Here is a 24,347-nt window from a genome sequence, read left to right as displayed (position 1 = left end):
TTACTCAGGCTTATTTATAAGTGTCGTCACTTATAAAGCCCTACATGGTATTGGACCTGGGTACTTGAGAGACCGCCTCCTGCCAATTACCTCCCATAGACCCATTAGATCCCACAGATTAGGCCTCCTCCGAATTCCATCTGCCGGCCAATGCCGGCTGTCGACCACTCGGAGGAGGGCCTTCTCTGTGGCTGCTCTGGCCCTTTGGAACGAGCTCCCCATGGAGATTCGGACCCTCGCCACCCTTCAGGCCTTCCGGACAGCCGTTAAGACCTGGCTGTCCCAGCAAGCCTGGGGTTGAGTTCCCTTCCCCTACTCGAATTGCTGTGCTTTCTGTGTTTTTTAAATTGTTTGTATCACTGTCCTGTTTTTTTGTCTTACTCTTCTGTATTTGTTCCCCTTCCCTTGGTTTTTGTTCAGCCGCCCTAAGTCCCTTCGGGGAATAGGGCGGCTTACAAATCAAATAAATACCAAATACCAAAAGGAATCGATCTAATAATTTAGAAGAAATCAGGTTGTCAAACCTGGAATAACCAAATTATTATTATGGGACATATAGAAAGTGGATCCATTATTGGATTTATGGGCACCAATCAATGCACTTGTTGGAGGAAAGAATTAATCAATCTTCTCTAGTCAGAATGCAGAACTTGGACTATTTGCTGACTGGAGGAAATTCATCTTCTATCCTCACATGTATTGGTTTCAGCTGAAACCAATCTCCCTGAATTTCCTGCCCTACAGGAGATCAACAAGTCTGTTGCCCTGTCTGTGCTTGAGATGTAGACTTAAGTTCTACGCATCTCTAGCTTATGCTTTGATTTTTTAATATTCTAACTTTTAGCAGAAATTTGGCAATATGATCACTTCTCTGTGAAAACTAGAATCAATCTTGGATGTCAAACAGGAATTCAATGTAGAATCAGCCTGTTTTGGTTGAACTCACATAGTCCTCCTCTTATGGAGAAGAATCCTAGCTCCTAAATATTCTGGCAGCAATGGAAGCTATTAAGAAGGCCATCTTCCATGCGAGGATGTTGGTGGGAATCTGTCTGATGTACTCATACAGAATAATTGTCAGTGCCTTCAAGGCCAAGGTAAAAATGCCATAAATAGGAGTATATAACCTGGGATAAAAGATGTGAGCACATTTACAAAACATGGTGTATTTCAGGAGATCCCAAACAGAAGTCTATTTGTTTATTCTAAATTCTAGCTTATTTCAAGTAGAAATGGGAGGCATAACCTTATGTTTCCTATCATAATCACACTTACTTTATGAAAAGCAGTATAACTATTCACATGATAAGCTCACTTTTCCCTAGAGGCTACTTACATTGTAGCATGAGGTCATAATCCTGGATCTATTGCAGCATATTGCAATATTATTTTTATGACTCTTGATTTCCATGAAGAGATTGTGTATGTGAATCTTTTCTGCTGAAAATGTATATAATGTTGATTTTACAATATTTCTACTTAGTTAACAAACTACGCAATTGTCTAGGCCGGAAGTGGCTTGTCTGATAGCACTCCTTTTAATACAATTCATAAAACTTCCAGTAAGTAACAAGAGCAGAAACCAAATTGAAAATATGTTCCAACCAATATCAAGCTTTTAAAAGGATCTCAATAAGATATGCAGCTAAGTGATAGAATTTAGAACTACACTATATTGACAAAAGTATTCATTCACCTGCCTTTACTCGCATATGAACTTATATTGGCTCCCAATAGATGTTCAGGTGCAATTCAAGTTTCCTGCTTATTGCCTTTAAAACTTTAGATACCATAAAACTGAGCTACTTGCAGGACTACCTGCTCCCCTCAACCTCTGCCTGCCCCATGCAATCCCATATGGACATGCTGCATGCTCCAGATCTCTGCTGACTGATGTCTAATGGATGTTGTTACAAATTCTCTACCCAATACTCATATTAATACAGAACAGATAAATGAAAATCAGTCTGATAAAATCCAGACTAACTATATTTAGCACAAAGAATAATGAAAAAGTCATTAATTTGGATAAGTCACGTTATAACTGATATGCATCTGTAGGATAATAAAAATGAATGAAGCATGGAGTAGACTAAGGAAATATCTAGCCACATTATGGGCACTAATGCAGTGTCAGTGACTCAACAATGAATTCAAAGGGGAATAAAATACTAACAGCAATTCAGTCGGGAAAACATAATCACAGGTTAAATACTGTAAGGTCATATGCAAGTACAGGCAGGTGAGCGAATACTTTTGGCAATATAGTGTACTTGTGACTATACAAAATATTTTTCATGTGGTCACTGTAGTCATGTTGGATGAGAAGGATAACTTGTTAAAATCAAAGGCAGAAAGTGAGTAACTGATTACCAATTTAAACCAATTCTATTCAAGTCATTTTCAGCAGAGAGTCATCTAATAAATTATCACTTATCAATTATCATGGTTTGAGATAGATTATTTACTCATAAAACTTACTCAAGCTGATACACCAAAAACCTGAGTATGTATATGATGGGAAAGGGATTTTTTTTTTCATTTTCTTTGCTACAATCTGACACTCAACTGATTTTTGTGTTTCACTAGTTTATGGATTTGATTGTTGTAAACTTGAGACAAAAGTTCATAGGGCAAGGAATTGGAAAGCTAACAATAGTTCTCTGATATATGTCCGATCTAATGACCCAGTAGTAGTAGTAGTAGTAGTAGTAGTAGTAGTAGTAGTAGTAGTAGTAGTAGTAGTAGTTTTCCTTTTCAACAGTGCATAGGATTCACTGAATATTACATCCAAGTGCCTTGAGGAGTACTGAGCTGGGTATAGCATTATTTTGTAGAATTGTGCTGAGTGCATCCATTAGAATAAGTATTTAATTTTTTCAAACCATAAAAACATGCTCAAACAATTAAATATTTAAAAATCTTGCAATTTTATTTGCATATAAAGGCCGCTAGATATATAATATTGCAATAAATTTAAAGAAACACCTGCTTTCCTAAATTCCATGAAGATAACATAAAACAGAAGAAAGCTCAATAGCATTTACAGTGATAGAACAGAAGTAACTATCTGCAACAATATTTTGTGCTAGCAAGATTGCATTTACACACAGTGCAAAATAAGAAAAAAAGAAATGGAAAGACAATTCAATAATATTTTAAATATAAAGGACAACGAAGCCTTATTTTAGTTAGGCTTGATTGTATTTATTTGATTCTATACATGCCCGAAACTGCACAAAGATTTTAAACTCAAGCTCTTGAAGGCCTTGAGTGATTGGAAAAAATGTATCACATCCTTCATAATTTAGATGTGCTATACAGCATAATTTTGGAGATGCTACGCTGGCAATATTACATGCCTTGCTTTGTTATAATGCACAAAAAATATATATAAAAATCCATATTTAAAAGGAGTCCACATTTACATGTTTTTACTGCATGGAACACCTGCTCATTGCAGTTTTCATTTCCATATTTTTTAAAACTAAAATAATTTAAGAAACTCACCCAAATTGGGACAATTTAGATAATCATATACAGGATGTTGCTATCTAACTGATCATTAAAGCAGGCAGACAAACTAAACCTAGAAAGCTATTTTCCCCTCACTACTGCAATACCATTAATAAGCAGAATTTCATAGAACGCATATGTATCAATCAAAAAACCCTGATCCCTGATCCAGCAATCAGCTGTGGACACAGAAGCTCTAATGGGTAAAGATTCTTCCAGATCAAGAATTCTTTCAAGAAAAGGAGATGATTCACTGAAATGAATGGAGAATCCACATCTGGTTTAATAACTCCGTGACCACAGCCTAGCCCAGATGTAAGCCTATCTAGAACAGTCAATTCTAGAAGTTTTCAACACACTTCACTGAATCTTGAATTGTGATGTGCATTTGCACAGGGACATATTCCAACCTCTGATTCATGGAACATATACATGCTAATAAAAATGAGGAAAGAATGGCATTTTATCATTGGAGATTCCCCACCCCCATCCCAAAGAAAACAATAAAAAGTGTGCAAATTTGGATCTGGGTGTTCTTTTAAAAAAAAACAATGCCTTTTATAATCTTATTTAATAATAATAAAATAAGGTGTCTCACTCATTAAAAGAAAGCTTGGCTGTCCTTTTGAGAACACTAACAATTTACAATGGCAAGATAATTAAGAGAACATAAAACTTCATTTTACAAATTCACAATGTTTTATCAATTTTCAAATGGATGCTGCATTTCCAAAAGAAAGAGAGAGAGAGAAAAGAAAAAGCATAACCCCTATCTTTTTCCCCCCTCTGTAACAACAATTTACAAAAAAGCCCTACATTATTTGTAAAGAAACATGTTAAGAGAATGAATGTTTTGTAATTAGAAAAATGGCAGTTTATAGACCTTCCCCAGTGGAGTAGCGGTCTTTCATGATCCTTGTGGTGTTGGCAAGTCAAATATAATTGGTGGGTTGGTTGGCTGAAAGCTGACTGTACACGTTGAGGCATTAATGTACGTTGTATAACCATCTGTCATGATGCCGTAACCTGTAGAGAAAATGTGCCACATTTACTGTGATGCGAACAAACATTGGCCTTGTATATTACCCTCTCAGTGACAAAAGGAGGGGAAAATGTTCTAAGCACACTTTGGAAATTGCATTCAGCGGAAGCTTTAAATGTATTTCCAGTAATCAAAAATCACCCACATTACTCTTTCCCTAGGTTTTTAAGCAGTAAAATTTTGCTTTAGTATGAACTTGAAAAAGTTAAGAAGACAAAACTGCCTTTATTTTTACATTATAGGAATTATTTGTAAACTTGATTTTAAGTTCATCACACGTAAAGTAGAGCCATGATGTAAAACAATGCTTAATTTAATTGGTTTTACCTCTTTCATTGCATTGGAAATTTAGCTACCTGATATATCATGAAGTCACTTCAGAGAACTTGGCAAAAACTTCCCAAACATTTTTTTACATTCAAACTTCATTCATATTGTCCATAAGTCTATTAGACTCTTGCCTGTGTATGTTATCGGCATTGGGGGAGGGCAGTAGTACTATTTAAAGCAGGGGTCCCAAACATATGGGCCGTGGTCCACTGCTGGTCCATGGCCTATTCACAACTGGGCTGCATGAGTGGTGGGAGTGCACGTGTGAATCCCCATTCATGTGAGAGGCGAGTGCCGGCACTTGCAGCCCCACTCACGCAAATGTTCACAGCCATACTTCACAAATGAAGTAGGAAAGATTGGTGAACACTGATTTAAACACAATGAACACAGATCATAAATACGTTCCCCTTTGTTCAACAACCTGTTCCATTGCAGGTGTCAAATATATGCGACATAAGATGCTATCAATAAAGTGGTGGGGAAATGGCAAAACAGGGAGAATCAAAGCAGAGGGCTGCTTTTCTAAGTCTGGTAATGTAGAACATGGTGCTGTGATGTCGTCTTTTGCTTTGTTGCTGATTACAAAGAGTAAAGGGCACCAGTGTGTGTTGGTATAATTTTCTACTTATTCTGAAATTTGTTAACAGGACAGGACAATGCTGGATGGTGTTGAAACTCTTCCCTGCATGATCCTTTTCACTCTCTTCAGGGTTGGATCTTTCTTTGGGTTTACAAAAGAAGCTTAAAAGCTCTGATTCAATTTTCCATGATGAAACCATTCTCTTCATCTTCAGAAGATAGAAAAAACTTAAAAGCTCCCACAATGCCATCTTCGGCTTTAGAAGACTATAGTAACTTAGATATTTTATGTGTGTGTGTGTGTGTTTGTGTGTCAAAAAAGCACACGAGCATGTCCATTCTTCCCCTCCTGGTGCTGGTGATAGTGTCAGGATATTGGATCTATAAAGAGGGAAACCTCTTGTCAATATGCTGTCCCAAGACTCTGTGAAGCATACTTTCATGTTTTCTTTTCTGTTTTTAAATGTATAACCTTCTGTTAATTGTCCAGAAATGCATGGTGAGTGGAAGGTCATATAAGCTTAAATAAATAAATGGGTAAGAGAAAAAAATATTTGCAATTTTACTCATCAAAACTGAGTTTAGTGACACCAAATTCTTGTTATGTCCTTTCATGTAAAAATAATCTTATACAATTTACCCTTAAGTTAAAATTTAAATGTTGGAAGAATCAGTAAAACTATTGGAAATACTTTTTTACATTACTCATTCTATACATGCAGTGCAAATCTCTGCAATTAATAATTAAGGTACTGAGGGTTAAATATGTACTTCTGAGAGCAATTATTTCACAATTGTTGTACAAGCAACCTCTCTTTCTCTAAAAAAAAAATCCTTTTGGGTTGTTTTTAAAATAGATCCTCTATGTGATCTATGATTTTGCTTTTTAATAAATAGTGAAAAGCTGAAATCCTCAATAGTATGCAACTGCTGGTCCTAAATAATGTAAGGGTTGTATGAATATTTATAGGTTAACTATGAACTGAATTAAAGGAAACATAATTTTGATTCTGATCCAAAGAGCTATATTAGCTATATGGGGATACACATGTGTGGTCTTAAAAATAAACCAGGCAACCAACTCAGTCCCATTCTTTCCTTTACTCTTTTCTACACATTGTGCTGTGCAATTAGGTGAAAGAATCACACTTGTCCATCCATGTTGTCAGCTATGGACATGATTCTACTTTCCATATATAGCCATACACCTAAGGTATAATAGGACATTTTATGTTTAAGTTATAACAACAACAACAACAACAACAACAACAGTGTAATAATAGTATTTTAACGAGAAGTTTCACTATGTTCGAAGAGATCTACTCATATAAGTAGAAACGGTTATTATCTCAATGCTCTTGAATACTCATTAAATCCCTTTTATAGTTAAAGTGTGCGTTACCAGCCTAGTCATAAACTTAAATTGTATAATGCTGAGCCCCACAATAGCTTTCCATAATGATCTCTCCATCAGTTAATTCTATTATTAGTGGATGTTTGATTACTTTCAACGTGGAAGAGAACTACAAAAGCTGCAGGCAGTTTCCATGCTCTAATAAAATATTTGTTTCCTCTGTCATTTACTTAACATTAATACCTGAGCATCAGTATTTATGCAAAATTATACAGTTTACCTTATTTTTTACAAGGATGCTGCTGTGATTAAGGGCTAGTCAGCATTTCTCATTACGGAAACCTATCTGAAAGGCTTTATATAACACTGGTATAAAAATCTAGCTACTTTAAAATAATGCAAACCGGGGGAGAGGAGGGGGGGCAACTGTACCAATCAACTTGACATCTCGTGTTTTATAAAGTTCTCCAGAGCTGTATGCTTGCAGAGAGCTTAATTAAAGACCGTAAGAAATTTCCACAAAAAGGGAGGTATGCAATATAAAGCATTTAAATATATAATTTTTAGCTCTGGGGTCACAACATTGTTCTCTCTCTGCTCTCTAAGGCAGCATTTGCAGTATTTGTCTCGCTGGGATACAAACGCGACTAAAAGTTCATTAAATATTTAAAACTCTTGCTTAGTTTATTTGAAGGAATTTCTCATTACCCCATAACCAGATTTATGTGCTAGAAATGTCCCTGCTTTTAATTTAACATTAAAGCAGTATATTTTGAAAAGCTTATCTAAAAAATACACACACTATTTAAAAACATCTGAAATTTAAACCAGATTATAACTCCACATACATCCACACACCCATTTCACTTGTTATTTCTTCATCTGCTCTGCTATTTGGGTTATCTTGTTCACATCTTGAACTTTCTATAAAAAACATATGCAGAATGAAACCACTTGCTGCAAACGTAAATAGTCTCTTTTATCTGAAAGGCTCTAAATGATTTAAATATGTTACTCATATTTGCAAATTGTACAAGATTCTTAGGGAAGCTTCAGTGCCCAGAATAACATGGACATAAAGTGGGCATTGTACAGATAGTCCTTGACTTATGACCACAATTGAGCCTAAAATTTCTGTTGTTAAGTAAATTTTGTCCCATTTTGCGATCTTTCTTGCCTCAGTTGTCTACTATACCTAGCTTTTGTAGCTCTCTTCCATGTTGAATCATTGCAATTGATGTTAGTAAATCAGATGCTAAGTGAATCTGGCTTGCCCACTGTCTTTGCTTGTCAGAAAGTCACAAAATCACATGACTTTGGGACACAGCAACGGTCATAAATATGAACCATTTGCCAAACATCTAAATTTTTATCATGTGACCAAAGGGATACTGCAACGGTTTTAAGAATGAAAAATGATCATAAGTCACTATTTTGAGTGCTGTTGTAACTTTGAATAGTCACTAAATGAACTGTTGTAAGTCGAGGACTACCTGTATTTGTCTACTACATGTAGCATTTATCAGGATGGTAAATAACTTGGTACAATCAAATCTGTGCTTTCCTATTATTGAGTCAAATGGCACCAGGCCACTTCCTATAACACACAGTTCTCCTTACCTCTCATTGCTTCATCTTCAGCTATAATATTGGTTTAAATGTTAAATTTTCTATCTCATACATGATCAATTTTTTTTAAAAAATAACTTCATTCTATTTGAAACACTTTTCTGACATAAAATACCAAAAAGAACGACTCTACTATTTTCCCATCACAAGGCATCTTATTTGATGGATTGCTTACCTTCATGGATACCGCCAAAGACGTGGAGTTTGGGTCTTACTCGTCTTTGTACAGTGTTTAGCAATTCCACGCAGCCAACCCTCTGCAGCTCCTTTGGAACCCAGTCTCGGAATCCTAAAAGTATAATAAAATTATTTTTTTTACATCTCTATGTGTAGATTAAGTATAATACAGACTTTCAGGATGCAATAACTCAAAGAGGGTTTTCCTACATTATCTATAATTCTATCACCATTATAATATACGGTGGCTTTTAAGAAACTTTTAGGTGGCATAATTATTTTTTTTAAGTTATGGCCATTGTTCTTTTTGAATGCTACCTCTGCCTTCCCAAATTATATATTTTGCTACACAATTTAACTTAATTGCACAGATTCATCTACATAACACAAGGCTGTTAAATATGTATTCTTGATAGTAGTTCACCTTTGCTTTTTCTTTAATGGTGATTGCCAATTGATCAGATAACGATGGATTACAGAGTTACATTCCCTAAGCACTTGATAACAAATATCTAACATACAAAGAAACTCTGTGTGAGATCATTTGAACTGGCCCTATCTCTTGAAATCTGATAGGTCTTTAGAACAATATGCATACACTGAACATTCCCTGATATATATAGACAAAACTATATATAATACCTTTTGTAAAGCTTATACTAGCCTTTCTTATTTTGGTATCCTCCATGCTTCATGGGCAACTGACCTCCCCCAAAATTGATTGTGAATAGTGGATACAACATGTCTGAAGTGTTGTGCTGTGTAAAGTGGGACCTGTTAGCCCAAGCAAAGTGCCCCTTCTTAAAACACTGAGATAGCAATAGCACTTACACTTATATAGCGCTTCACAGCCCTCTCTAAACAGTTTACAGAATCAGCCTCTTGCCCCCAACAATTTGGGTCCTCATTTTACCCACCTCAGAAGGATGGAAGTCTGAGCCAACCTTGAGCCTGGTGAGATCTAAACTGCCAAACTGAAGGCAACCGGCAGGCAGCAGCCTGCAATACTGCACTCTAACCACTGTGCCACCATGGCTCATAACTTAGTTCCCTGGAAGACTTTGCACTGATGCTTGTCCAGATTGCCTTGGCCTCCTTCTGTGCATGCAAGCACAGTGATTGAATTTCTCCAGCCATGCCAATGGAAGTGTTGTCCATGCTTGTATATATAGACAACCTGGAAAAGCTCGTCAAACAATAGTTGCGAGTCTGAGGATGCAGACAAATCAGTTTTTCAAGAACAGTTGCTTGGCTTGAGCCATTGCATTTTGAGAAGTCTCACTTATATTGCCCTGATAAACATTATCAGATTGTGAGATGGCTACTTTCTTACTGTGACCCTTTTACAAATCTAGGAGGAGGCACCATTATGTGATTCTTTATAACGGAAATGCAGTAGGTTTCCCAGGTGAAGTGAATAAAGTACTTTTGCATATGGTCACTCGCACGCTGAAAGAAACTACAGAACCAGAATAATAACTATTATTTCCACATGGCAAAGTGGAAAGAAATCTAGATTTTCAAAATCGTTACCTGAAAAATATGTAATTAGGATAATCAAACAAATATAAATCCAGACTGCAGCCAAAACTATCAACACTGACATCCATATGAGAAGCTTTTTTTAGAAGAAACACAGCAGATAAAGAAAGATGGCTGACATACGAGGCTGTATTGATACATGACAAGGGAAAATTGTCTTGTTGAAGATGAGAGAACAACTAGGAGAAGGAAATTATTTTCAATGGTTTTCTTATAATCATCTAAGAGTTTTAACATGGATGAAAGGACAATTGTAATCAAGAAGAGGGAAACTGATTTTTAAGAAAAACAATGTATAAATGATGATCATATAATAGTTAAAGAAGTATAAATTGTTATTAAGATTTGAGGATGAAGAGCTAAAAGACCATTGTCAAGCCTGAATTTTAAGTGATGAAATGGACTACAAATGTTGATTATAATAATTGTTTCTATTGTGTTTGTGGATAATGAACAGAAAAGAATATGGGCAATTAATGTAGTATATAGCAATGCAGCAAGACTATAATGAAATACCCACAGTGCAAGATTGGATTATAAAATTGACTGAGCTTGTGACAAAAGTTGACCATTTTATCAGGGAAAAAATAGTAAAAAAATTTTTTTTAAAAAAAAAAGACTGAAAGCCTTATATGGCCTTTTTGTTGAAAGAAGAAAAGTCTGAAATGATGATTTATGGACGGGGATTAAGTGAGATAAAAGAGCAAAGGGAAAGAAGATGATGTCTTGATTGCGGAGACCTCTGTGTTTTCTGAGGTTGATTGTTAGGTTGAAAGATGTTTCATTACCCAACTAGGTAACATCATCAATGCAAGTGGGTGTGGCGTTTACTCCGTTTATATATTTTTAGTTTGCCCTACCAGTTTTAGTAGATTTTTCCTTGGTAGTTCCTGGTTTAGGCTAATATTTTCTGTTTGATTGTTTGACTGATGCTAATCCTGAGATTGGCTGCTGGAAAGGACATGTTCTGGTCTTTCCTTCTTAACTTTTGTATTGTTTCTTAAATGGTTTGTAAATATGTTTTATATCTATGTGCCTATTGATGGCCGATTTCTCTGAAAGGCAAGCTTTCAAGAATTCCCTAACATTCTTTCGAGAAACATTTTTGGAGTTAGCTTATTCTAGAATGCTCACAGTTTCCATGATTGCAAGATTAATATTAGCCTGTGAAATAGTCCAGTCAAGAAAATCAAGAGTGCTATCTCTATCTTTATGGTATGGGTTACATTATCAAAATCTCGTAGGATTTCAAAGAAATTATTTCTCCCATACCTTTCATTTTCCATAAAACTAGGGAGAGTCCCTTCTAAGAGTTCCTTTCCCATGTCATCCCACCTTCTGTAGGATGAGACATCTTTTACATGCTGGTTGTTCCATCTGCATCTCTCCCTGTTGTTTCCTAAGGTCATTTCCTCTACCATTATACCACTGATTTCATTAATCAGTGGGCATTAATATTTAATTCCCTATATTATACTGTGGTTAAAGTATGTAAAAGATTGTCTTTTACTACATATACCAATGCAGATGGACAATTTTCTGAGTGCTCCTACCAAATGAGATGTAATGGATATCTGCTAAGGAGACCCTTGTGTTCAATAGTCATACATGCTGTAAAGCTTTAATGCTTTAATGCTGTTGCCATTATTGTTGCTTTGCAATTTTAAATTTGTTTTTAATATTCCTCCTGTATTTTAATATTGTACAATTTAATTATCTTTCTATACTCTACTCAGGGGACTTTGATAAGGATATGGTACAAAATGTGGTAAACAAATAGATGTAGTATATATTACATCTATATACATCTATTGTATGTATGTATGTATGTATGTATGTATGTATGTATGTATATGCAGGTTTTGGTGTATTCAGGTCTTTTCTCGTGTAAGATTGAGAGTATCTTGGCGACGTTTCGACGAGGTCCCACTTGTCATCTTCAGGCTGGTGTCTCGCACAGGCACGAGGCCGAAGACACCAACCTGAAAATGACGAGTGGGAGCTCGTCAATACGTTGCCAAGATACTCTCAATCTTACACGGGAAAAAACCCGAATACACAAAAACCTGCATACCTGTACCCGTGAAAATTATATATATATATATATATATATATATATATATATATATATATATATATATATATATATATATATATATTTATATTTATATTTATATTTATATTTATATTTATATTTATATTTATATTTATATTTATATTTATATTTATATTTATATTTATATATGTATGTATGTATGTATGCATGTTTGTTTCTTTGTTTATATATTTTCAAGCATAGTAGGATTGCATAACACAATAGCCATTATAATTTTGTGGTATGTTTACCGAGAGCTTTGTCATCAATTTGTGTATCTCATTTTTTTACAGTGTTGTAGATGATAATGCTAATACCATTCAGTACATACCTTCTTCTGTGAAGAGGTTATTGTATACTGTAGAGTGGATGCACTTAACTGCCTTTTAGACGTCTCCAAAGAGAAGAATGCTGAAAAAGCCTGCTATCTTACTTTGCATTAATTATTCTTCATTATTTTCTCCATGTTACCCTTGGTGTAAGTATGGGCACACTTTTATATATATTCTTTTCAATCTGCAGATGTTATACAAATTTTGCAGTGCAAAATCTTATTGCACCACCAATATTCATTGTCATATGGAAAGGGCGATTGAGAAAGATGGGAATGAAAGAGACACAGCCACCTGGATTTATTAAAAAAAAATAGGCTGCAGTTACATCTGGGCCTACACAAAGCATAGATGTAAGGTCTTGCCTCTCCAATCTTCCCAAGAAAGCAAGACTCTTGAAACTGCAGTGGTTCCAGAAGGAGCTTTTATTAGAAGGTTTGTGATAACAAGAGATCTAGGCAAGAACTGAAACTTCTCACTTAAAACCAGCTATTTAAAGCAATGCTAACCAAACCCCTCCCACACTACATCACTGCAGGGAAACAGAAACACAGACTTTATATAGAGATTAACACAGTAATGCAAGAAACAGAAACTGGAAACAGAAACTTCATATACAGACCACTCCATTCCTCCCCCCACCTTCCTCCCACCAAAATCCCAGCATCCCTGTAGAAATATATGAACCCTGGCAATAGATCTGATTTATATACTCTACTCTCTCCCCACACAGGGAAGAGAGTGCACTGGTCAGTTGCTGTAGAATTACTGTTATGCTACAGGAAAGGACTTCTCATATTAAATCACTGGTTAGGAATTTCTGTCTTTAATGGGGAAATCAAAGAAAGATACTGTATTATTTAATATAAAAGGATCCATTGGTAGAACTTTGGATGACTTGCAATTGATCACTTATTTAAATACAGCAATTAAAACTGAAAATTCTTGGTTTAACTTTCTTCTTTACTGTTTCTCATCTGATACGTATTTCTATTAATTATGTGCATAATGGCTGTACAAACATTTCACACTGAAATGGTCAAAGTACAGAATTTCATATGTTCTGCTCTGAATGTGAAACAGGCTGTTCTGGGCACTATGAATTCTTTGCCGCTTTAGAAGCATTATTTAAAAAGACAGGACTTGCCTCAGAGACCCAAAACATAAGGCAAGACAATCATGCCACACACCAGAAGAACACCAAAGTAGAATCAACTCAAAGCCAAAGATAGAGCAGCTCCCAAAAACTGAAAGAAGGACCCCAAACCAGGCTCCCAGCAAAAAAGGACAAACCAAAGTTATCATGGATAGAATACAATATACAGGTTATCACGGGCAGAACACAATACATACAAAAAGCCAAAGTATTACTGGAAGACAAAAAAATCTACATATGAAAAAATACTAATGGAATACAGAAACTGCATGATATGATCAAGATAACCCTAAATAACCTAACCATGAAAGATCAAATAACTAAAGAAGAATGGGGGTAGATGAAAATCAGTGAACCTATCCTGCCGTGCTTCTATGGTTATCCCGAAATATACAAGGCCAACATATATCTTACTCCAATTGTATCATTGACATGAACTTCAATATAGAACATAGTTACAGAACTTACAAAACAGCTTGGACATTTCATAGAAGGGAGTGAATATTTTATTAACTCCCCACTACAATGCTTCCAGAAAAATCAAATATTTAAAAAACGAAAATGAAATTATGGTTCATTCGATGTCACAGCATTCTTACAGCTGTAGATTCAGAACTAATGAAAGGATCCATGGTAGCAGTATTATGCAACACATCTGACCTAGCCAAATACTCTAAGATCAAAACATACAGAATCTTGGACCTCATTAATCTTTGCCTCACCAGCTACTTTCAGCTTGGTGACAAATGTATCAACATTCATGGGGTCCACTCTCAGGACTCATAACAGAGAATGTATTGCAGCATCTAGAAACTACAGCACTTCCACTCACATAACCAAAAACACTGAACCAGGTCCAGTATGTACAGTAGATAATACCTTCAGCATCATAATAAAGAAACAATAAAGAAGACACATGAAACTATCAGCATCTTCAAAGAAATAAAATTCACAAGTGAAGGGGGGGGGAAACACCACACTACCTTGCCTAGCTATCCTTATCAGCAGAAGAAATAATAGCAACAGAAATCACAAGTCTATTGAAAAACAGCCCATTCTCCAACAAATGCTATATTGCGTAAGAACATTATTCAGATGAGTAGACAAAATTGTTAAGCTGAAGCAACCAGAACATCAGAAAAAGGAAACAGACTGTCTATACAACAACTTTCAACAAAATAGGTATCAACACAACTTTATCAGAAAGTGCTTGACCTTACTACAGCACAACCAAAACAAGCTATGTAAAGGATAACTATCAAAACATCTCAGTAACAATCAACAGTCTACTACAATTACCATGTTATGCAAACCAACTAAAGTCCTCGAAAACATTTTAAGTAATCCAAAGACCCAGTAGCCCAAGAAAAACAGCAAGAGAGGTCTCTCTATTGTAAACTGGAATAGTCACTATGTAAGAAAGGTAGGCAGAAGACTAACAGAATGCATCCATTAATACTTACTAGCAGTAAGAACACATAACAAAAACTCCTTAATCTTACAACATATGGACAAACTCAATCAAAAACATCTTAGACCCATGATGGAACACAGATCCATATCTCTGGCACGCCAGCCGTCGCCTCTTGCTCTTCCGGTGTGTACATGCCAGTTGGTCTTCTCACATGGGAGAGCACCGGAAACCAGAAGAGCAGCTACTTGGTGCGTATGCCAGGAAGCTGAGTTTCCAGTGCGCACATGTGCGCCGACCAGCTGGTCTTCGCGTACATATGCGCTCCAGAAACTGGAACTCAGTTTCCTGGGGCATGTATCCGTGGTGGGGAACTGCTCTTCCAGTTTCTGGCACACCACAAATGCACACTGGAGAGCTGTTCTTCTGGTTTCTGGTGCTCCTCTGCATGTGCATGCATGCACTCCCATTTTGGCACTCAGTGCCGAAAAGGTTCGCCAACACTGTCTTATATCAACCTAAACCCAAAAACCCCAGGGAATGCCTAGAAGCTTGGCATTGAGAGAAATTAGCTTTCAAAAGACAGAGAGAAATAAAGTATATTTATGTACCATTCAACAGAGACAATAAAAAAGTTAAGAAGGAAAGAAAAAGAGAGGAACATATATTCAACCACCATTTATATAAGCAGGGATTAATACTACGCAAACAATCAAGCAGAAAACCAATTAAGGAATTACCAAGAAGAAAACACCCCTATCATAGGTAAGGCTACAGTATATAAATAGAGAACATATCCCATGCTTACTCCCACTGATGATAATACCTAGTTGGATTTAAAAAAAACATCTTCAAGGAAACAACCAAGCTCAGAGCACCAAGGAGTCCCCAATTCCACTTCTAAGATGTCAATTACTTGATAGAAGGAAAAGCAGAAGCCATAATTCTATTTGGTATTTCATTTTTTTCTATTATTTTTCTTATTCTTTTAATTTTGTACACTTTTATTGTACTGAAAATATTTATTAAAGACAATAACTATCATTTCCAGAAGGACAAGCTCTATCAATAATTTCCCTAGTTTTGAAACTGTGTAAGTAAAACTATAATACAGGAGAATATTAACTGGCCTCTAAGGAAAGTAGTAATTGACTTCTATTAAAAAGAAAGCCATTAAGGTCTATATAGGTAATGAAAAAAATCAATAAATCTGACATCAATTATGGCAAAGGTTTGAGGTCTAATATTCTGCATTTATAAAGATTAAAGGAATAAGAAAGAGCTAAGAGAAGGAAGAGCTAAATCAAATATGGTGGCTACACATTCCTCAATATTATTTAATCAACTTCAGAGTGTTTGTATCTGGGTCAAATTTGGTTAATTTTACATTACAACACAGTGAAACTTTCAGTTGGTTTCTATGGTTAACAATCTAACCCATGTGTACATTTTTACAAATTTTGGCATAATGCTTACAAACACAAATTACAATCCGTTTGCTAAGAACTGGATAAACTCAGGGGGTGTCAAACTCACGTCGTCATGGCGCCGTGACATGAAGTATCGGGACTTTTTCCTCCTTCGCTAAACCAGGCATGGCCAGTGCATGATGCATCCAGCCCATGGGGCTGGGAGTTTGACAGCCTTGGCATAACTAATCTAATTTGCTTGTTTGTTAAATGTATATGCTGGGTTTTCTTCTGGAGCTCAAGGTCCTGTATATAGCATTCCCTCCTCCCATTTTTCCATACAACTACTCTGTGAGATAGGTTGGTTTGAAAAAGAGGGACTAGCTGAAATTTCCCTTTTTTAAAACTCTGTAGTAATTATAGCCACAATGGGATAGAAGTACCCTGATGACTTGCAAGCAATGATAATGTTATCCATTCAATCATGTTTGACTCTCAGTGATTCTATAGGCCATGTCTCTCCACATCTTCCGATCTTGCACTGTTCTTTGAGTTTTTCTACGCTCTGTCTGGTGTCAGCTTTGATGGCATCCAGCCATCATGTTCTTTGTCATTCTTTTACCACTAACTCTTCCAAATATAATTGCTTTCTCCAATGAATTCCCCTGCATGGCATGGTCAAAATAATTGAGGCACAGTTTCATGATTTTGCCTTCTAGTGACAACTCTGCTGTTATGTGATCCAGTATTTGCTTGTTAGTCTCTAATGCTGCCCAAGGAATATATGGGAGCCTTCTCTAGCACCACAACTCAAACAAGTTGATTTTCTTCCTACCTTGTTTTTTTAAGGTCCAACTTTCAGAGTCATAGGTAGTTATGTGACACAAAGAGCAGACTAACTTACATCTGGTTGCCAGGCTGATGTCCTTGCTTTTTTTCATACTTACTTCATGTTCATCATTGCTGTGTGACCCAGTGCAACCCAATGTTTATTTCTGGGCTGCATTCACTGCTTTAAGCTCTCTGCGATCTTACGAAATTTTTCCATTCATTCAATCTCTTCATTGTCAATTTCTCTTTTGATGTTTTCATTCCTTCAGTAGTCATGAGCTTGGTCTTTTTCAAAAAGAGACCAAAGTTCCAACCTTTTTCCTTGATTAGATGTTCCAGTTCTTTTTTTTAGTTTTTGAGAGGAGAGTTGTATTATCAGTGTATTTACCCTGATTTTTGATTCCTAAGATATAGCTTCCTTATAATCATTTCAGCATACAGGTTGAATAAATAGGGGGAGAAAATACAACCTTGTCATACTCCTTTCTCTGTATTAAACCAATTAGTGTCACCATACAATGTGCGCAGAGCAGCCTCCTGATTTGTGTACAGTGATTGCACCAACTTGACAAGATGTGCTTGTACCCCAAAGTCTTGTAGGGTTATCCATAGCTTCTCTTGAGCCAAAAACCTGGGGAAGGTTCCAGTAGACGGGCGTCATCAAAAAAGATGACTGGCTCAGTCTCCAGGCAGAAGACAACAGCAACACCCAATCCTGGCTGCTCCTCCCTATCACTATGGAGAATTGAAGGCTTTCTTGTAATCAGTGAAGCATATGTAAATTATATTTTGATTTGTACAATTGCCCCCCCCCCCAGTGCAGACTGACAATATGGTCTTGGGTACCATGACCCTTTCAGAAGCTGGCTTGGATATCTGGTAATTCCCTTTAAGCAGAATCTTGCTGATGTGAGGGATGAGAGCAATTGTGCAATAATTGGAGCATCTTTAGAGTCACCCTTTTCGACAGTGGAATGAATATTTGCAGGCAGAAGAAAGCAAACAAGCCAAATTGGGAGGGTGGGCGGTGACTACCTGTCAGTGGGTTTGGTGATGGCTTGGAAGAGGGGGGAAAGAAGCACAATTAATGGAATAATATTTTGGGTAGAAAGTGGGAGAGAAGGGTAGAAATGTCAGCTGATGATACACCTGCCATTCATACATTGGTTTCTGCTTAGAAGCTACTTTTCTTTCATTTTGATGTCCTAAATGGTCACAGAAGTAAAGCTGGCTTCTTTCAACCTGACAGAATAGTTCTTCTCAATTCCAATTGGACAATTGCCCTGGAACTTTTTCTATAACTGACCTCAACCTTTTGATGCTGGCTTTGAGGGTGCCAGAGTAAAGCAATTTCCATACTGTTATAATGTATAAACAGTGCCAAAGGAAGGGCTCAGCAGTGCAATCTATGGCGTGCCTGGACTACATGGATTTTAATGTGTTCCCTATTATCACTATCATCTTTTCACAGATTCTATTTGGGGCAAGAATTCAAAACTTTATTAAAAAGCGAGGTTTTTCAGAAAAGTTATTTTCTATATCATTGCAAGAGCCATGGTGGCACAGTGGTTAGAATGCAGTATTGCAGGATAACTCCATCCACTGCCAGGAGTTCGATCCTGACTGACTCAAGGTTGGCTCAGCCTTCCATCCTTCTGAGATTGTAAAATGAGGACCCAGATTGTTGGAGGCAATCTGCTGACTCTGTAAACCACTTAAAGAGGGATGCAAAGCACTATGGAGTGTTGCATAAGTCTAAGTACTATTGCTATTTAAAATGAAGATTTAATTTCCTTCCTACTGCAAATCAGCAAAAGGAATTGATGCATGAATCAGGTTTTATTTAGAGAATCCAGTTGATGATACCACTGCATACAGTAGAATTGAAAAGTCATCTATTCTCTCACATTTGCCCTTGCATCAATCAATTTATATCAATCTATCTGGATGCCGTTAACGTCTGGGCTAAAGCATACCCACTGAGAGTGATCTTAGTTTAATTGTGATACTCACCAAGAGGAGGCCCATGGGTCATTAGTATATCTATGCCTTCAGGAATAAGGTTCCACTTGTCCAACAAAGATTGACCTCTGGGTAGATTAAAACCCCATCCATTAAACCATGGTGTCCTATGAAGGAAAGAAAATAAATTTGTGTCACTATGGAAGAAGGATTTATTTCTGTTTTACAATTATACAACAAGGCACATTTTCTCTCTTTTCATTCAGAATGAAAAATAAAGAGTAGAAGAAAATCTCTGATAACCAAATGATATCTAAACCATAATCATGTTAATTCAGTATGACTGTCAGTCTCTAAGGAAAGAAAAGTGGATGTTAAATATTCTTTTTATTTCATAAGTTTTTCTTTAAAAAGCTATAGCATAATATATTAATTCTAACAATAAAAATTGTAATTAAAAAATTTCCATAAGGCACTGATACATAAGTTATTCTTAGAGTAATTGAAAGTCTATCTTAAATTTATATTTGGCATTTGAATTTTGATTTGGTATTGCAGTGATAGGCAATAGATCTTTGACAAATAAATGCAGAATCTCCATTGTCCTGGGTTAATCTTTTCCTATAAATGTTTCTGGGTGAAGAAAGTCTCTTTAACTGCAATTTCCTATCCTAGGGCAATGGATCAAATAATTTAAACTCTTTATATCATCAACCTGCTTTACATCTAACTTTCCAATATAACAAATTGATCTGCCAAGATACTATTACATTTAATAATTCTGTGAGTCGCTTTAGGTAAGCAGATAACTGAATGGGCTGAAAAAAATCAGGTGAATCACAATGTCCTTTTACCACCCTACTTTAGTTCATGCTAATTGCAAAAGAAAGATGGTCATCTCTATGATGATGGGAGACAATTCAATCTGGATAGTAAAGAAGAGAGAGATGATCTTTTCCATGAATACACTTAATAGAAATAATTCTTTGAAACAGCTTGCCAAGCAGTCAAAATGGAAATACAGTGCCAAAATTCAGGTAACTGAACTTGTTTGCAGATTAATATATTTTGTAAGTATATTTGCAAGAGTGTATTAGAAGCTCCATTTTCCACTTCCTTGCATTTCTTTATAATTACCCTGACACAGGACCTGTAATTTACATACAGATTTGACACTATAGTTGAAAATTTCTTCAACTGCATTGGCACAAATTAAGTAGTTGGACTGCTCAATTCACTTTAATAAGTTTAAAAGTTCAAACTGCAGATTAGTAGCTCATCATTCAATTTTTATTAAATCCCTTTGTATCAACATAAATATAAAACAAGTACAGTAGCATTTGTTGCCTCTAGTCATATTTTATTTTTACCGCAAACCTTGCTAGTGTTTTAGTAATATCCTGCAATACTAAAGTTAATTTACCCTGTTTCAGCATTGTGTATAGGCATCCTGAATGTTTTGGAAAAAGACAACTGTGAATCTTATAACTGCCAAAAACCCTACATGGACATATCTACTGTATCAAATCATCAGTTGAGCTCAACTGGAAGAAGACTACTTTTTCTAGCAGCTATTAAATACAGTATTTGCTTTATTGCCCAGTTCATGAATAGTTTCTTATCTCCAGCTCTGATCTGATAACAACATTGCAAAACCTCTTAATATGGTAAGATGTGCTGAATATTATGGACAAAACATTTTGTGCATGATCTGATGTCAAACTACAGCCAAAGACAATGTTAAACACAGAAAATAGTCATCTGTAGAGAGAGGATCTCTAAGAAGATCACCATCAGATGGATTTGTAACTGGCTGACAAACCATAGTCAATGACCAGTCCTTAATGACATTACATCTACATGCAGGGAAGTAAGCACTGGAGTAACACTAGTTTCCATCTTAGGCCCAGTACTCTTCAATATAGCAATAGCACTTAGACTTATATACTGCTTTACAATGCTTTACAGCCTTCTCTAAGTGGTTTACAGAGTTAGCATATTGCCCCCAACAATTTGGGTCCTCATTTTACCCACCTCGAAAGGATGGAAGGCTGTATCAACCTTTGATTTGAACTGCCAAATTACAGGCAGCCGGCAGGCAGCAGAAGTAGTCTGCAGTACTGCACTCTAACCACTGCACCACCATGGCTATCTTCATAAATGACATACCATAGATTAGAGAATAGAAAGTGAACTCATCAAATGTATAGGTGACACTAAACTAGTAGGAATAGCCAATATTTCAAAAGACAAGCTCTGGATCCAAAAAGATCCTGACAGACTTCAAAAATGTGCCGTATGTACCAAAATGAAATTTAATGTGCAGAAAAGCACTGTTTTACACTTTTACAGGAAAAACCATAGGTACAAGTACAGATTAGGCAAAACCTGGCTCAAAAACAGTAACTGTGAGAGGGACTTTGGAGTCCTAGTGGACGGTCAATTTAATATGAGCCAGCAATGTGTGGCAGCAGCCAAAAGAGCTAATAAAATTTTTGGTTGTATAACAGAGATATAGAATCAAAATCACGGAAAGTATTAGTACCGCTTTATAAATCCTTAGTAAGATCACACCTGAAATACTGTATCCAGTTTTGGTCACCACATTACAAACAAGATGTTGAGAGTTTGGAAAAAATGCAGAAAAGAGCAACTAAGATTATTAAAGGCCTGAAGACTAAAACATGTGAAGAATGGTTGTAGGAATCGGGTATGTCTAATCAGAGGAAAGAAGGACTAAGGGTGACATGATGGCAGTATTCCAGTATTTGAGGGGCTGCCACAAAGAAGAGGGGGCCAACTTATTTTACAAAGCACAAGAAGGCAAAGCAAGAAACAATGGAGGGAAACTAAGGAGAGAAGCAACCGGGAACTGGATAAACTTCCTAACAATGAGAGCAATTAACCAGTAGAACAGCTTGCCTTCAGATGTTGTGGATACTTCTTCATTGAAGGTTTTAAAGAAGAGACTAGACCAGTGGTTTCCAACCTTTTTTTTTTTTTTTTTTTGGCTATGCCCCACCTAAGCATCTTTACAATCCTGATGCCCCCTCTGTTATATATAATTCTTACTTTACTCAAAAAGTGAACTCTACTCAGGCGGAGGAAACTTAAAAGGCCATTAACTTGGTTTAAACAAGGTTCAAATTGTCCCCATTAAAAATCAAATTGACCCCCGGTGGGGTGTGGGCCCCACGTCGGGAACCCCTGGACGTGACAGTTACTTGTCTGAATGAAATTGTATAGGTCCATGGTGGCGAACCTGTGGCACAGGTGGTACATGGAGCCATATCTGCTGGCACATGAGCAGTCAGCTCCAGTATGCATGCACCAGATGATTTCCAGCCTTCCGTAGGGCTGGGAGAGGCCATTTTTGCCCTCCCCAGGATTCAGGAAAGCCTCCGGAGCTGGGGAGGTAAAAAAAATGGGCCCAATGGGCCTACCAGAAGTTTGGAAATGATCCATTTCTGGCTTCCGGAAGGCCTCCAAGGGGCCAGTGTAGGTAATTTTTGCCCACCCCAGGCTTCAGGAAAGCCTCTGGAGCCTGGGGAGGGGGGAAAACGGCCTACAGGAAGTTCAGAAAGGGCCCGTTTTTTGCTCGCCTCAGGCTCTGGAGGCTTTCCTGGAGCCTGGGGAGGGCAAAAACGGCCTCCCCCCCCAGGAAAATACCAAGTTCATCTTGGAGGCGAGGTGTGGGAGGGAGAGTGTGTGTGTGTGTGTGTGTGTGTGTGTGTGTGTGTGTGTGTGTGTGTGTGTGTGTGGATTGTGCGTGCATGCGCACGTGGGGGGCACTTTACATTATGGGTGCTGGCATGTACGCGTGTTCTCACATTTTTGGCATCCAACAACAAAAAGGTTAGCCATCACTAGTCTAGGGTCTTCTGTCTGAGCAGGAGGTTGGGTCTAGAAGACCTCCATGTAACCTTACAGCTCTATTCTAATTGATTGATCATAGACCAAGTGGGCCAGTGGTATATACAATGCCGGAATACTGGAAATAGTAGTCGACTGACTGGAGGGGAAGAATGAATGAATCGGGAAGTACACCTCTGCAGACAAAGGTGCAAACAGCCCATAAGAAGAGGATGCAGAATGGGTAACATGCATTAGTATTGATATTATTCTGCAAAATTACTTCAGGATTCAACTAAACATCTTTTTAAAGTTTTGTTTCTGCTGTTTCTGCAGCCTGATCTGAAATGGATTGGAAATTCATCCAAATGAATAATAATTTGTTTTAGATTTTTTTTTTTTAAAAAAGCCTATTTTCTGTTCGTGCAACCCTGCTGAGTATACATAATAAAGCATCTTCTGCAAAAGTCTCATGAACAATTACAAAATACTGTATATGAAAACAAGCCAAAGTACCCAGAGATTAAAATAAGGCCATTTGGGGTTGCTGTTAATGATTATGTATTGTTACTAATTAAAGACATTCGCTTTATACTGTTCTCATGTATTGCAAAGAAAAAGAAGCTTGTTAGAAAGTCAGCATGGTATTTTTTCTCCCAGAACAAAGGCAGTAAAACTGAGATTCTGGAACAGATTTAGATTTCAGCGAGAACAAAAGAACAGGTCATCCTATTCTTCACGCTGGTACACAATTATTACATAGTATTGTACAAATACATTAACAGCTGTTTGCTCCCAAACAATTTTAAATTCATAAAGAATTATTGTTAATTGCTCATGAAGTTTCACTGGAATTACTTGCATCACAGTTTTTTACATTTGAAATGGATTTTTGGTTTAATATTGCTGAGCATGTGTTATGATCTATGCAAAATGGGACAAAATGTTTTGTGTTAAAAAGAGCAGGGAGGCACTCTCTCAGTTTCTTAAAATGCCAGTAAGAAACTCTAAATAAAAGGAATTTGGAAAACTGAATTTCTTATTTGTGGGGAAAATTCATATAATTTACAATAAGAATGTAACTTAGTCCAGACAAGATTCTTGGTACTATTTGTAATAAGAACTGA

At 36.7% G+C, this 24,347-nt stretch overlaps 1 protein-coding gene across 1 annotated transcript in view; it reads right to left on the bottom strand.

Annotated features, from left to right (window-relative positions):
• Positions 1 to 3,193: 3,193 nt before the first annotated feature.
• The window catches only part of MPPED2 (metallophosphoesterase domain containing 2), a 158,918-nt gene continuing 137,764 nt past the window's right edge, over positions 3,194 to 24,347 (bottom strand). The window contains exons 5-7 of the mRNA XM_032209592.1: positions 19,420 to 19,535; positions 8,629 to 8,742; positions 3,194 to 4,542 (exon numbers count right to left, since the gene is read on the bottom strand). Coding sequence (XP_032065483.1) covers positions 4,424 to 4,542; positions 8,629 to 8,742; positions 19,420 to 19,535 — 349 coding nt within the window. The 3' untranslated portion in view covers positions 3,194 to 4,423. The remainder of the gene's footprint in view (positions 4,543 to 8,628; positions 8,743 to 19,419; positions 19,536 to 24,347) is intronic.

The sequence above is a fragment of the Thamnophis elegans genome, chromosome 1 (assembly GCF_009769535.1).
Source record: "Thamnophis elegans isolate rThaEle1 chromosome 1, rThaEle1.pri, whole genome shotgun sequence".
Taxonomy (NCBI): domain Eukaryota; kingdom Metazoa; phylum Chordata; class Lepidosauria; order Squamata; family Colubridae; genus Thamnophis; species Thamnophis elegans.
This window is presented reverse-complemented; position numbering and strand designations above follow the sequence as displayed.